The sequence below is a fragment of the Symphalangus syndactylus genome, chromosome 2, assembly GCF_028878055.3.
Source record: "Symphalangus syndactylus isolate Jambi chromosome 2, NHGRI_mSymSyn1-v2.1_pri, whole genome shotgun sequence".
Lineage (NCBI taxonomy): Eukaryota > Metazoa > Chordata > Mammalia > Primates > Hylobatidae > Symphalangus > Symphalangus syndactylus.
The window spans coordinates 13,740,862-13,754,045 of NC_072424.2; the positions used below are offsets into that span (position 1 = coordinate 13,740,862).

Here is a 13,184-nt window from a genome sequence, read left to right on the forward strand (position 1 = left end):
TTCAGATGTTGCTGTAATTTAGCTCAATTCCGGAAATGTGCATTGAGCTGTTAGGGTATGTGAGGGATTGTGGTAGGTGTTGCAAAGGGTTCAGAAAAAATTGCTCTCCCAACAGATCAAAGTAGCCAACTCCAGCTTCTAACCTCCTTCGGGAGCCCTCACAGCTACAATGATAAGGTCTCCACTGAGTGTGGCATTCAGAGCCCTGGGTCTGGTTTGAGTCTCTCTCTAGCTCCCATCCTGCTGCTGTGCCCTCTGCGTGCCCTGTGTGCCAGCCACCAGCGTGCTCACCGTTCCCATACTCCAAGTCTGGCCTGGCGGCCACGCCTTACTTACACCCTTCCCTCTGCCTGGGTGCCCTGCCCTTCCTGATGAAATCTTGCCTGTTGTTTAAGAACTGAAAGTACCATGGGCGGGCGTGGGATGGAATATTCATACCTCACATAGGGTTGGACATGGTTCCTCTCCTGAACCTTCATTCCGTTCTCCAGGCAACCACTGTGTGGGACCATGCTGGACTCCTTCTTTTTTTTTTTGAGGCGGAGACTCACTCTGTCACTCAGGCTAGTGGACTCGCTCTTCTTGCCTTTGTCACTTTATAGCATTTCTTGGAGATTGTTTCATATCTGTACAGTTTGACCTGGCTCATTAAAATATTTTTGAAGGCCACATAATATTCCCTTATGTAACAACACCATAATTTAACCAGTTCGCCCTGTTTGTAGGCATCTAGGTTGTCCCCACTCTTGGGCTCTTACAGTGCAAAGGAGTCACTTTAAGGCCTGTCTCCGATGAGCATCCCCCTTTCTGCCTGCCTCTGAAATGTGTTGGCTGGGTCACTGCACTCTCTGTGAGCCCCCCCAGGGCAGGGATTGTGCTACACCTGCCTTCTCCTTTCCATGTCTGCCACGTGTGCTGACCACCCCGTTACCCAGGCGCTTTTGGTGCTTCTGCTGCCTCTCTGAGCCCTGGCCTCTTGTCAGGACTCTGCTGGGGATGGAGCTAGAGAGAGCTGGGACGCCCCATCTTTGCCTCGTTCTGGCTTCCTGCTTCATGCAGAGCTGTGTCTGGATGGGCTGATGTGTTCCCATGGCGACAGACTTCCACAGTTTCATTCTTACTGGCCTCCTCCTACTTCACTAGAGGGATGGGCCATCATATAGCCAGGGCCTTGTTGATGGAATTTAGCTTGTTTCCCTTTAAACACATTTGAGAGGATGGCCGCTTGGGCGTCCATTGCCGAGAGGAGGATCTGGACTCCCAGCCTCCCCCATGAAACTGCTAGCAGTAGCTGCTGTTGATTGAGCACTCGCCCGGATGAGCGAGACACCGGGCAAAGGACTTGGGCTCTGTTTTCATCAGATACAGTAACCTTGTGAGGCAAGCACCGTTTTCCCTGTTGTACAGAGAGGGAAACTGAGGCTCCGAGAGTAACTTGGCAAAGGCCACTGAAACAATGTATTTCAAGAGCTGGGATTCCAACTCAGTTGTGCTTGACTCAGGATCTGAGCCTCTGTAGCTACTGAGCCCACCTGGCTTCCTAGAGAGGCTGGAAATGGGGGAGGAGGGAACAGGCAGCTCACCTCCCAGCCCTTGTGCCAACGGCTGGCTGCCCTACAGCTGAATTGGGGCTCACACACAGAAAGATGACGGCTGCCATTAGGCTTCCACCACCAAGGAGGCACAAAAGGCCCCTTTGAAAGGCGAGTCCAGGAGCACCTCTCTGGCCTGCTCCTGAGCTAAGCCTGCAGTGGGGGCTGACAGGCATTTCTGGCTCAGCTGCCTGGCCAGAACTTGCAGGAGTGTTCTGAAATTCTTTCCTTGAACAGATCACACTTGGTCAGAATGTGTCACTTCTAGATCGCTATGGTATTGAACCTATGCATCAGGTCTCTCAATGCGACCTGGGAATCTTCAGACTCCCCGGGGCTCCCTTCCTGAACGTGTATTGATTTCCCTCCTCCCCTTCCCTGCTTTTGCACTTTGGATGAACCTTGTTTTCGAAGAACAGTAGAAGGTAATTTTCCTGTGCTTGCCAGCTGGCCTGTAATTGAGCAATTTCAATAACACCCACTGTAAAGTCTAATTGAAGTAAACAGGAAAATATGATTTACAATCTGGACAGCAAGTAAATACCAGGGTGCAATTAATTTTTACACAGAGCAGCAGATTCTAAAACATTTTCCTGTGTTGAGCGGTTTGTTTCTGATTAGAGATTAGGAGCTGCTTTTCTATTTAATACTATTATCATGATTATTTTTTACTTTTTGATGGTGATCTTCAGGTTCCTTGTATCTGTGTGACCTTCTTTGAAGGTTTAGCCACATGGGGAAATAGAATCAGAGACATGAGTTTGTAAGGAGGGATTTTTCAAGCCTGAACTGAAGGCCGCACTCTTTCTTCATTTGTTTGGTGGGAAATGATGGGGGGTTATTGGAGAGGGGCTGCGGATAGGCTGTGCAGAATGGCGACGCTGAGTGGGTCCCATTACTGCTGGAAGCTCACTTAGTTTAGTTCATTCTGGGGAAGATGACAAAGCTGTGAAGGCCCCCAGTGTTGCAAAGATGTTGATGTTGAAATGTGGCACTTCCAAGGACCAGAAATGTATGCCTTTTTTTGGGGGGCTGGGGGTGGGGATGGAGTTTCACTCTTGTTGCCCAAGTGGGCAGTGGTGCGATCTTGGCTCACTACAACCTCTGCCTCCCAGGTTCAAGCAATTGTCCTGCCTCAGCCTCACATGTAGCTGCAATTACAGGTGCACGCCACCATGCCCAGCTAATTTTTTGTATTTTTAGTAGAGATGGGGTTTCACCATGTTGACCAGGCTGGTCTCGAACTCCTGACCTCAGGTGATCCACCTGCCTCAGCCTCCCAAAGTGCTGGGATTACAGGCATGAGCCACTATGCCTGGCCAAATGTATGCCCTTTTAAATGGACCTCCTGATTGTTCCAGTAGCTTCTGTTCATAACTGGGTGGAGAAGGGAGCCAGCATGCTGACTGCTGGTCCCCTGCTGCCAGTTGGCTGCCTGAGGGCTGACCCCTTTGGTGTTGGATGCGGGGATGAGGCATGTTCTGACCCTTGGCCTACTTTAATGCATCCTGGTGTGTGCTGAAGCTGCCTGTAAAGCCAGCTCAGTGGTAAGATGTCACATGACTTGAGTATGCTGCAGGGACAGCAGATTGTTAGCCACCCAGACCCTGAGATAGATCTTAAAGGTATCACGCGCTGGACCCCAATTCGTTGTTCTACCCACCAGGCCATTTTACAAGTGAGGTAGCCCAAGGCTGGCATGGCAGGGGTGTGGGGGGCTCTGAGAAGGTAACTCTGGGCCTTGGTGACTCTCCCAGAGTGCATCTCCTTTAGCAGGGAGGTGGTTCCAATCCCCTGGGATTTCCAGTACTGTGGGAGGGGTGACTCTCAGGGCCCTGGTCTTTCTTAGTCCTGAATCTTTTTGCTTTTCTTTTGTCTTTCCAGGGAGTTGACCACACTTGGCCATTTCCCGGAAGCTGGAGCTGTTTCTGCTGACATCAATTCCCTAGGAGGTACTCACCCCAAGTCTGCCCAAGTGAAGATGGCTGATATGCACCCTGGGATGGAGCCCAGCACCTGAGGCCCTTATCATGGTGATGGTCCTAAGTGAAAGCCTCAGCACCCGGGGAGCTGACTCCATTGCATGCGGGACCTTCAGCCCTGAACTGGTGAGGACCTGGCAGGCTTCCTGCTTTCCATGACCATTTCTGAGGCCTGATGTACAGATAGGGCTGTGGACTGCGCACCTAGGCTTAGCAAATCGAGTCCAGAGCCCCCAAGAGCAAAGGTCTGTGAGGTGTCCCGGGCTGGGGAGACAGGGCACAGGAGCAGAGCTTGACTGAGAACTTGCTGGAAGGAAGGAACTCAGCTCAGATTTGAGGTCATCTGGTGAATGAGGAGGGGAGGCCATCCCCTGGTAAATAACAGCAAGTGTGGTTCTGCTGCCTGCCAAGCCAGGATTGACATTCCTTCTGTCTCCACCCATTAAGGGGGGTGGTTTCCAGAGGGGGTGGTGCCCTGAATGGGGGCCCAGATAAGCCTGTCCCTCTGAAGGGTGGTGCTGCCTCAGGAATGTCGAGAGTGGGAGACGATGGGGAAAGAAGGTGTGGTGAGCTATGGCAACAGCCACCCTCTGTCAAAGGTGGTTCACCCTGGACCACCCTGGACCATGTGGTGGACTAGCACAGAGAGGTAGCTAACTCGGCCTTCTTAGACTGCGAGCCAAACAACCTCCAATAGCTGAACCCTGTCAGCAGACCTGTCCTTCCAAGCCCAGTTCCTCAGATGTGAGTGCAGGCTGCTCCCCTGCGGAGGGGGCGAGAAGCCATACTCAGTCATAAGCAGTCTTGTGGAAATGGCAAGTCCTCGGAACTCTCTGCAGCTTCGGTGGTCGGGAAGGGGCCAACTGCCCAGGGTCACCTCGCCCAGGACCCCTCCTGACGCCCTTCACAGCTCCTCGTGAGGACCCACGCTAAGCCTCCTTGGTGGGCCACCTTCCCCTAGCTCATGCCAGTGAAACCAGACCTTGAGCAGATAGACCTAGGTCTCTGGCTGTGGCAGGAGCTTGGGAAAACCACCGAGATCTGTATTCTTTCCGCAGGCCTCACAGAGCGCCTTCTGCGTGTTGGGCACCAGGCTGGAGGAGTTCGGAGAACAGGATGAGCTGGAGCCAGGCCCTGTACTCCTCACCCTTGAGAAGCTCCTGGTCTAGAGGGAGGGTGTCTGGAGAGCTGTGAATACAGTGACACTTGAGGATCCCATGAATAAGAACTCACAGCTGAAGCCCACAGGAAGCCCAGGGCGTGTAGAGGAGCAGGGCCAGCCTGGCTGTAGCCAGAGAAAGCCTTGCAGAGCAGGGATACTTGATTTGGCCTTGAAGGGTGAGAAGAAGTGGCTTAGAAACCGTTGGGTCCAGCCTCCTTGTTTTACAAATGAGGCAGCTGCAACCTGGAGCAGGCAGTAACTGCCTCACTGGCTCCACCTCCCCCTTCCCTCCTGCCCCTCCAGCCCCACTTCCTGGGCCTGCATTCAGGCCTCTGCCCGCTGCCTGGTGTCTGGATGCCAGTCTTGGTGGCCCTCCCTCAGTCAGGTCTCTTCAGCCCTTACCAGGTGTGACACTGGTGCCACTCTGCTCGTGGGCCTCAGCCTGTGAGGTCTCCATGGGGTGTCACCCCTAGCTGCAAGGATACGGACTCAGCTTGGCTCCTCCCCATGTCCCCAGCACTGCTGGGGCAGGGCAGACAGCAGGCACCTGAGGTGTGTTGCTCGATGGCAGCCTTGGTTACTGCAGCAAGTAGTAGAGCTGCTGTGACCATTCAGCTCTTCTGCCACCGCCCCATCCTTTCCAGTTCGCATTTGCTGTGTAATGTGATTACTTCTCACCAGCCCCAGTGCCACCGCCCTGGTTCCACCTGCTGTTCTCTCGCAAGGATTCTTGTGGTAACTGGTCCCCTGCCTCTGGCTCTTTTTAACCTGTTCTCCACCCAGCAGCCCGAGAGAATCCCAGTCAGTGCTGTCCTTCTCTGTGTAGAAGCTTCCACTGGCTTTACACTGAATGCCTAGCAAACACCCAGCCCTTACTAGGATGTACATGGCCCCATATATTCTCGTCCATGTGACTGCTCTGACCTCATCTCTGCCACTCTGCCCCCTCTGCTCGGTCCCCACTGGCCTCCCTGTTCCAACGTGCCAAGCGTGAGCCTGCCTCAGCCCTTTGCACTTTTTCCTTGGCCTGGAGCTCTCTCCCCACAGTAGGACACGCTCCCTCCCTCCTTCCTTCTCTGGCCACTCAACCTACAGTTCAGTCCCAGCGCCAGCGCCCACCCCTTACCCCCACCACACTTTCTCTCCTCTTTTCCTATCTTTTTCCCTCTTGGGCACTTGGCACTTTTAAACATGTCCCTATGGATCTTGACCACGTCCTTATACTAGAATGGGAGCTTTGTGAAGGCAGGGGATGTCTCTCTTGCTTGTTGCTGAATGCACGGGGCCCAGCGCGTGGCAGGTGCTCAGTGGATGTTTGTGGATGGATGAGCTTGCAGGTTCCTGTCGCCTGGCCTCTTCTCATTCACCATTGTCTTTCTCTCTGGCTGCTGCTCCAGTTCACGACTGAGTGGGTGCGACTAGAGTAGCTCTGACCAAAAAGAAGGGACCTCAAGGGTGAGGAGCCGTCTGGAGGTCCCGAGGGAGGAGCCCTTCCCCGGTCCAGCTGTGCTGTTGGCTGCAGTGGCCGCCTCTGTGCTAGGTCCCTTCTCAGGGTGGGACTGCCTGGTATTGGCTTCAGAGTTGGTTCCGGGACATGTGGGCCCAAGGTCAGCTGAGCTGCTCTTCCAAGAGGTGTGGCCTGAGCCCCTGCCAGGAGGAGCATGGCCTCCCAGCCCTAGCTAGGGAAGGAAAACTCATCTCAGAAAGGGAAAGCAGTCAGGGGAGAGCAGGCGGCTTTGCTGGAAGGGATTCTACCATGTGTTCTCTTGTGGCCACACAGATTAGAATCTGTGCTTTCTTCCTGAACTCTCCCTTGCTTTGTTGGAAAGTATCCTTCTTTCTGCTGCTTTTTGTTACTGGCCTGTCCGGTCCCGAACCACCCAGTGTGCAGTGCTTTGGGTCCATCTGTGGTCTTCCTCCTCCTCTTCTCTACCCTTGGCTCCAGATGAGAGGTCCGTTGTGGGGAGCGGCCCTGTTGGAGAGGGGCTTTCTCATTGCTCAGTTTGCTGATGCGCCCAGAACACATTGACTGGTTGTCAGTGCCTGGCCCGGCCCAGCTCAGCGCTGCCTGCCCTATAGTGTGGGCCAGCAGGAAGGTGTTGGGGGTGCGGCTACACTGAGGGTCTTGGGAAGTATGTTAGTTCATATCATGTTGCTATAAGGAATACCTGAGGCTGGGTAATTTATAAAGAAAAGTGGTTTACTTGGCATATGGTTCTTCCGGCTGTATAAGAAGTATGGCACCGGCCAGGCACGTTGGCTCACGCCTGTAATCCCAGCACTTTGGGAGGCCGAAGCGGGCGGATCACGAGGTCAGGAGATCAAGACCATCCTGGCTAACATGGTGAAACCCCGTCTCTGCTAAAAATACAAAAAATTAGCTGAGTGTGTGGTGGCGGGCGGGCGCCTGTAGTCACAGCTACTTGGGAGGCTGAGGCAGGAGAATGGCTTGAACCCGGGAGGCGGAGCTTGCAGTGAGCCCATATCGCGCCACTGCACTCCAGCCTGGGCGACAGAATAAGACTCCGTCTCCAAAAAAAAAAAAAAAAAGAAGTATGGCACCTGCATCTGTTTCTAGTGAGGCCTCACGAAGCTTCCAGTCATGGCAGAAGGTGAGGGGAGAATAAGTGTGTCACAAGGTGAGAGAGGGAGCAAGAGGGAAGGGAGGAGGTGCCAGACCTGTTAAACTCCCAGCCCTCACATGAACTAGAAGAGCGAGGACTCCTTGATCACCATGAGGAGGCCACCAAGCCATTCATGCGGGATCCGCTTCCATGACCCAAACACCCCCCACCAGGCCCCGCCTCCGACACTGGGGGTTACATTTCAACATGAGATTTGGAGGGGACAAACATCCAAACTGTATGCCCAGAGGTCCAGGTACCTCCTCCCTGTCCTTGAGCCTCATGCCACCTGCTGAGGGGCAGGGGTGCACCCATTTTTACCCCATTATACAGACAGGAAACTGGCTCAGAGAGCCCAGGGAGGGGCTGCCCCGGTCACAGATTTCAAGTCCAGGCCCTTGTCTGCTTTCCCCAGCACCTTCTCGCATGGGCCCTGTTCCAGGGGCTGTGATCGCCTTGGAGCCCCTCCAGGCCTTGGGGAGAGACACACGATGTAAATAACTGAAGAAATACCGAAAATAATCTTAGTCTAGTGATGAGATCCATGGGACAGAATGTGAGATAAGCTGATGCTAGCGTTTGATTTGAACAGCCAGCAAAGGTTCAGAGGAAGTTGACGGGGTTTTGCTTTAGCTTCCTAAACTGGTAACATCATCCCCGTGTAAATACCATCAAGATAACAACAGGAACAATGGAAAATAATTTTTCTTTTGTTTTCTAATCAGACTAAGAAGATAACAAGTGGAGGTTTAAGATTTAAAAGGAAAGCATGACTGTGGGGGAGGCTGGGACTGGTATCAGCACAGGCCACTTTGGAATTATGGGAGCAGGCCCCAGAGGCGCAGCTCACCCTGGGTCCCCAGAGTCAGGCCTCAGTCACAAAGTGGGAAAGTCTCAACGTGCAAGGGAAAGTCACCAGGGTCCTTGCAACCCTGGGTGTCATGTGGCACTGGAGGAGGAGCTCGTGGCCAACTCTGAGGCCTGTTGAGGGGTGTGAGGACTCGGTTTCCCTCCCAGCCTTCTTAGGGGTTCGTGCCATGGTTCTCTGGTTCCCTTGTTTTAAAAACTAAATGCTGGTGAAACAACTGTCTTTCCCTCAAAGAAAGATGTGGGAAAAAAGGAAAAAAAGGACTGACCAGTGCTCAGCATTTTGCCTTTCCCAGCACAGGGCCCACCTGCCCGGGGAGAGATGGCCCTGAGGCTCAGCTGTGCCCATGGCCCTGGCTTCACTTGCACTGCCGGCAGCCATGGCTGGTTCCAGTTCCCCTTTCCCCCACTCTGCCCGGTGCCTTCCTCTGCCGAGTGGGCTCTTCCTTCCAGTGTTCTAACATTAGCTGCTCCCCTGGAAGGCAGCCCAGACGTTTGACCTTGGAGCACTGTGCTCCCTCAGCTCCTTCCCGCACACCCACACTCAGGCCAAGGGCCTGTTCTTTTGTTTCCACAGTGACCACCTCCCTTGGCCAGGCCCACTCTTCTCTCTGCAGCCCATCCTCCCTTAAGGCTGAAGACCAAAGGGAGCTGATGGCTGGCTGCTCCTGGGCAGAGGGCAGTATGCAGCTCTAGGCTGCCTGACTTTCCGCATAACAACTAATACTAGTCTTTTGGAGGGGCTGATCTGGTAGCTAAAACAAGCACTTCCTTCTGTACTTGTCAGATTAGGATGCCAAGGCTAAGTGACTTCTTATCTGAGGAGTTAGTGGTCATGTCAGGCCTTGCACCCAGTTGCCTGGGCACTGGGGTTCTTCATACTTTGGGCCATGCTAAGTTGGCACTTTGAGCTCAACAGCCCCAGCCAGGATCTCTCTGGCAGGCCCCAGGCTGACCTGAAGTTAGAATGCAGGAGTGCACAGGGTCCAGGGCAGCCTGATGCCTTTCACCCTGGGCAGGCAGAGATACCAAGGGGCCGGCCCATGCTTTGGCTAATCCTGGAGCCTCAGGAGTCAGGGCCACCGTATCTCTATCAGCATCTTTGAGAGTCTTCACACAAAGGTGCTGTTCCCTCCTCAGCTTGTCTTTCTTGTCTCAGGCCTGGATCTCCTTTTTGCTTTCGACTGCCGCGGTCTCGCGGGGTTGCATTTCGGAAGTGTGGGTGCTCCACTCGTTCCCCCGCAGGGCATGAGTGCGAGCCTCCCCCTTTGCTCTGTGGCTCCCTGTAACACCATGCCAGGAGATGGAAAAGGTGACTTGATTGCTTTAGTCGATAATGTGTAGAGGAAAGTTACGAAGAACCGTGGTTGTGGCCTGGCATTTTCTGCAGGGCCAGTTCCTCATTTGGAGCCTTAATTGTGTCTTTATTTAAGCCAGGGCTGCTTTCTTTAGTCAGACAGATGGCCCTGAAGCCTCCATTTGATTTCCAGCTTTTGCCTTTCCTACGAGGATCTAATTCCAAAAACCTTCTCTCGTGATCTGAGGAGTCTCACAGAGATGAGGCCCTGCTCCGGGGTGGGCTCGAGAACAGAGGCTTCACAGTGGGAGAAACACAAAGGGGAAATGTGCTCTGGTCTTATTTCATTGCAGACTTCAGCTAGTGCTCGGGTGCTCGCTGAGTGCAGACACTGAGTGTCTTGTGAAACCTCAGAGGGCCGAGGGGTTCCCTCAGGGCCTGGTGGGGCCTCCACACCGTGATTGGCTCATTCTTCCCACTGTGGGTGCAGGAGGTTCAAAGTGTTGGAAAGGCTGTGTGTGTAGGAATGGTAAATACCAGTGGGAATGTTAGCATATACTGAGTAGCCTGGGGAAAAAAAGGCCCTGGCCAACCTAGATCCAAGCAGGAACTCTGCTGGTTTGCCCATGTGGAGTTGGACCAGGGAAACCTGCCAGCGGTCAGGGTACACTGGGGCCTGGCACCCTGTAAAGCTGTCAGTACATGACGTTCTGGCCTGGCCGCCACTGGCTTAGCTTCACAGATGGGGCTCAGAAAGCAAGATAGGCCCTGATCTGGTCTCGAGGTCAAGCACGAAATCAGTCAGCGTTCCTCCTTTGTCAGCGCCAGAGGCCATCTCCAGCTAACTTACCCCAAAAGAGAACTCCCTGAAACACAGGGCGAGCTCGCAGGGCTGGAGAGGAGGGGGCCAGTCGGGCATCAGAAAAGGCAGGGTGGGAGCAGCTGGGAGGACTTTAGAAGCAGGTGCTCACGGGCAGGCTGAGGGCCTCCCTGCTGGGCGGATCAGCCCCAGCTCTGTGGTTCAGGAGTCAGCCATGGAACCAGTGTCTGATCAGCCAGGCCTGAGTTCTGGGCCTAGCCCAGGGCCAGGGGAGGTGGAGGCACCTTGGTTGACAGTCCCACTAAGACATGATCCAGTGAGGATGAAGGTATCCCAATTCAAAATTGCCATGCTGCTGACAGAAGAAGGGGGCCGCACCACTGGGCTGCGCAGTTTCATCTGTTCAGTGAGGAGCAAGTAGTGGCTCGCCTGGGGTGGGGAAATGGAGAAGTCGTTCCTTCGAGTTAGAAAATCATAGTGTGCACCATTGCTGGTTCATGGGAACCCTTAGGTAGAGTGTTGGAGACCGGCATGAGGAGGCCAGGCCAGCCTGTGGGGCGGCTCTAACACCCAGGCTGGCCTCTCAGTCCGGCCTCTCAGTCCTTCCCCACTGAGGTTTGACTTTGTGTGAGGCCAGTGATTTTGGGAGACAGTGACTTCTGCCCAGTGAAAATCCATTTCCATTGCCTGACGTCCACTGGGTGTGTGGCTGCAGGAGTGGGACAGCCTGGCGCTGACAGGTGGCTGTAGCCATGGTGCCTGCTGTCAGCTGGGATGTTGGAACCAAGACAGCCCTCCTTTCTCAAGAAGCTTCCGTTCCCATGGAGCAGAGAATCAGTACAGGAACAGATGTTCCAATACCTGCCATGTTCATTAAATGAGGCGATGGGAGAGAGAAAAGCAGGTGGGAGGCACCGCTTTAGCCAGGATGGTCTGGCAAGGCCACTGAGGAGGCCACGGGGCAGGAACAGCGCAGAGCCTGCTGCGTGAAAATCCCGGCACAAAGGCCCTGAGATGGTAGTGACTGGCCTGGCCCCACTGGGTGGTGTGAGTGAGGAGGGGAGGGCCAGAGCAAGGTTGGGGGTACTCAGGTTGGCTCATATGGGGCCCTGTAGGCTGTGGAGGAGAGGTAGCGGCCGGTATTTGATTCTGGTTGCGGTGGGAAGTTGTTGGAACAGAATGACGTGGTCTGATCTCTGCTTTAAGAAGATGGCTCTGGGTTCTGGGTGGAGGGTGGGGAATGGGGGCCGAGGGTACAGGCTGTAAGAGCGGTTAGGAGGGGCATTCACTGGGGCTGGCAGTGGCTGGGATCAGGGCCAGTGGTGGGGTGGTGAGGAGTCTGTTTTCCAGGTTAGAAATGGCAGGCCACTCTGGGGACCTGCTGCAGATGCTGATAAGTCCTCTTTGAATGAATGAGCAAGTCGAGTGAATGTATGAATGAGTACCTAGGGTGCTCTGTGTGCTGGCCCAGTGCTGCCTCTGTGGGCAGACAGACCCCAGCATCTCTGGCAACGTTCCTTGCGAAGGCCTGGGTCAGGAGGGCCCTGAGGTCCCCCTTGGTCTAGAACGTACCGGCTTGGTGAGAGGTGGCCAGCAAGCACTGTTCTGCTGGCCAGGCAGGGGGCGGCTCACTGTGTGGCTTCCTGCTTCGGTGTGGAAAGCCCCAAGCCCTCCTGCATGCGTGCCGGTGAAGCACACAGGGTGCTCCAGTGTTCCTGCTCAATTCTGCTCTCCCCAGCCCCCATCCTGGTGTGGCTTCTCTGCCCTCCCAGCCTGGGTTGCCTTCTCCCACGTGGCAGGCACGGGCTGGGGGCCGAGGTTCCCCAGAGGGTGAGTTCCTTGTGCCCAGGTGTTCCCTTAGTGCTGGGAGCCGCCTTCCTTGGCAAGCAAGACCCTGGCCCGACTTCCCTCTCTGAGCCTGGGAGCTGGGCGCCTGCCTGGTGTCCACAGGCTGAGCTCTCGGCTGTGCAGGCAGTGCAGCCCCAGCAGCAGGGCTCTCGTGCGCTTGTCATCCACTTGCCATTGGATGACTTCGGTGTGGTCTCAGCTGCATCTCTCAGCTGGGGATTGTGTTGGGGGATGGGAGGAAGCAGGTGCAACCATTTTGAGTTCTTCCCAGATATTTCCACAGATGGCGGTAGAGGGGATGGTTACATCACTGTGGAATCCAGGAGGGTGACCGAGCCTGATGATACTGTTAGGATCATTTTAAATTGAGGAGGGCAACCTGTAGGAGGACTGCCCCGTTCCCCTTCCGCCCTAGAAGTTCCTGTGGTCCTCAACAGCCGTCTAGGCATCCCCCGCAGGAGGCCGCCCCGACCTCCACCCTCATCCCAGCACATCTGGACACCCCTCCAGCCCCGATCTCCCTGTGGTTTGTCTGTGACTGTCTTCCATGAAGTGTGAGCCCTCCTTCACCTCTGTGTCCCCAGGTTGGTCAGGATGGACCCTTAGTAACCCTGTGGGGTGAACACAGTGTTGACCTTGTGCAGAGGTCCCTGGATTGGGTGGATGGGGATGAGGTGAGGGAGCTGGTGCCAGGTGCTTGCCACCTTCTTACCTGGATGGGCCAGGCATTCCTAGTCAGCCCCACCCTCCTGCCAGGCCTTAAAGAGCCGGAACCTGGGCCCTTGTCCACTTACCAGCCTAGAAGCCTTGTCTGTTTGTGTCATTTTGATGGGGAATGTTGGGGGTTCCTTTCAGAAGTTAGAGCCTTCTGTGACAGGCTCATTTCTCTGAGGCTGAGAACTCCTTTCATCATTGCATGATCAACCCCCAGCACAGCCCACCCAGAAAGAATCACCAGCCTGTGCCCACTGAGCGAGTGGGCGAGTGAGTGA

The 13,184-nt window shown here is 54.7% G+C and overlaps 1 protein-coding gene across 3 annotated transcripts in view; it reads left to right on the forward strand.

The window, feature by feature from the left end:
• The window catches only part of FAM53B (family with sequence similarity 53 member B), a 138,658-nt gene that overhangs the window by 50,618 nt on the left and 74,856 nt on the right, over window positions 1-13,184 (forward strand). For all 3 annotated transcript variants that reach the window (XM_063617008.1, XM_063616996.1, XM_055246108.2), the window contains exon 2: window positions 3,477-3,700. In XM_063617008.1, coding sequence (XP_063473078.1) covers window positions 3,623-3,700 — 78 coding nt within the window. In that variant the 5' untranslated portion in view covers window positions 3,477-3,622. The remainder of the gene's footprint in view (window positions 1-3,476; window positions 3,701-13,184) is intronic.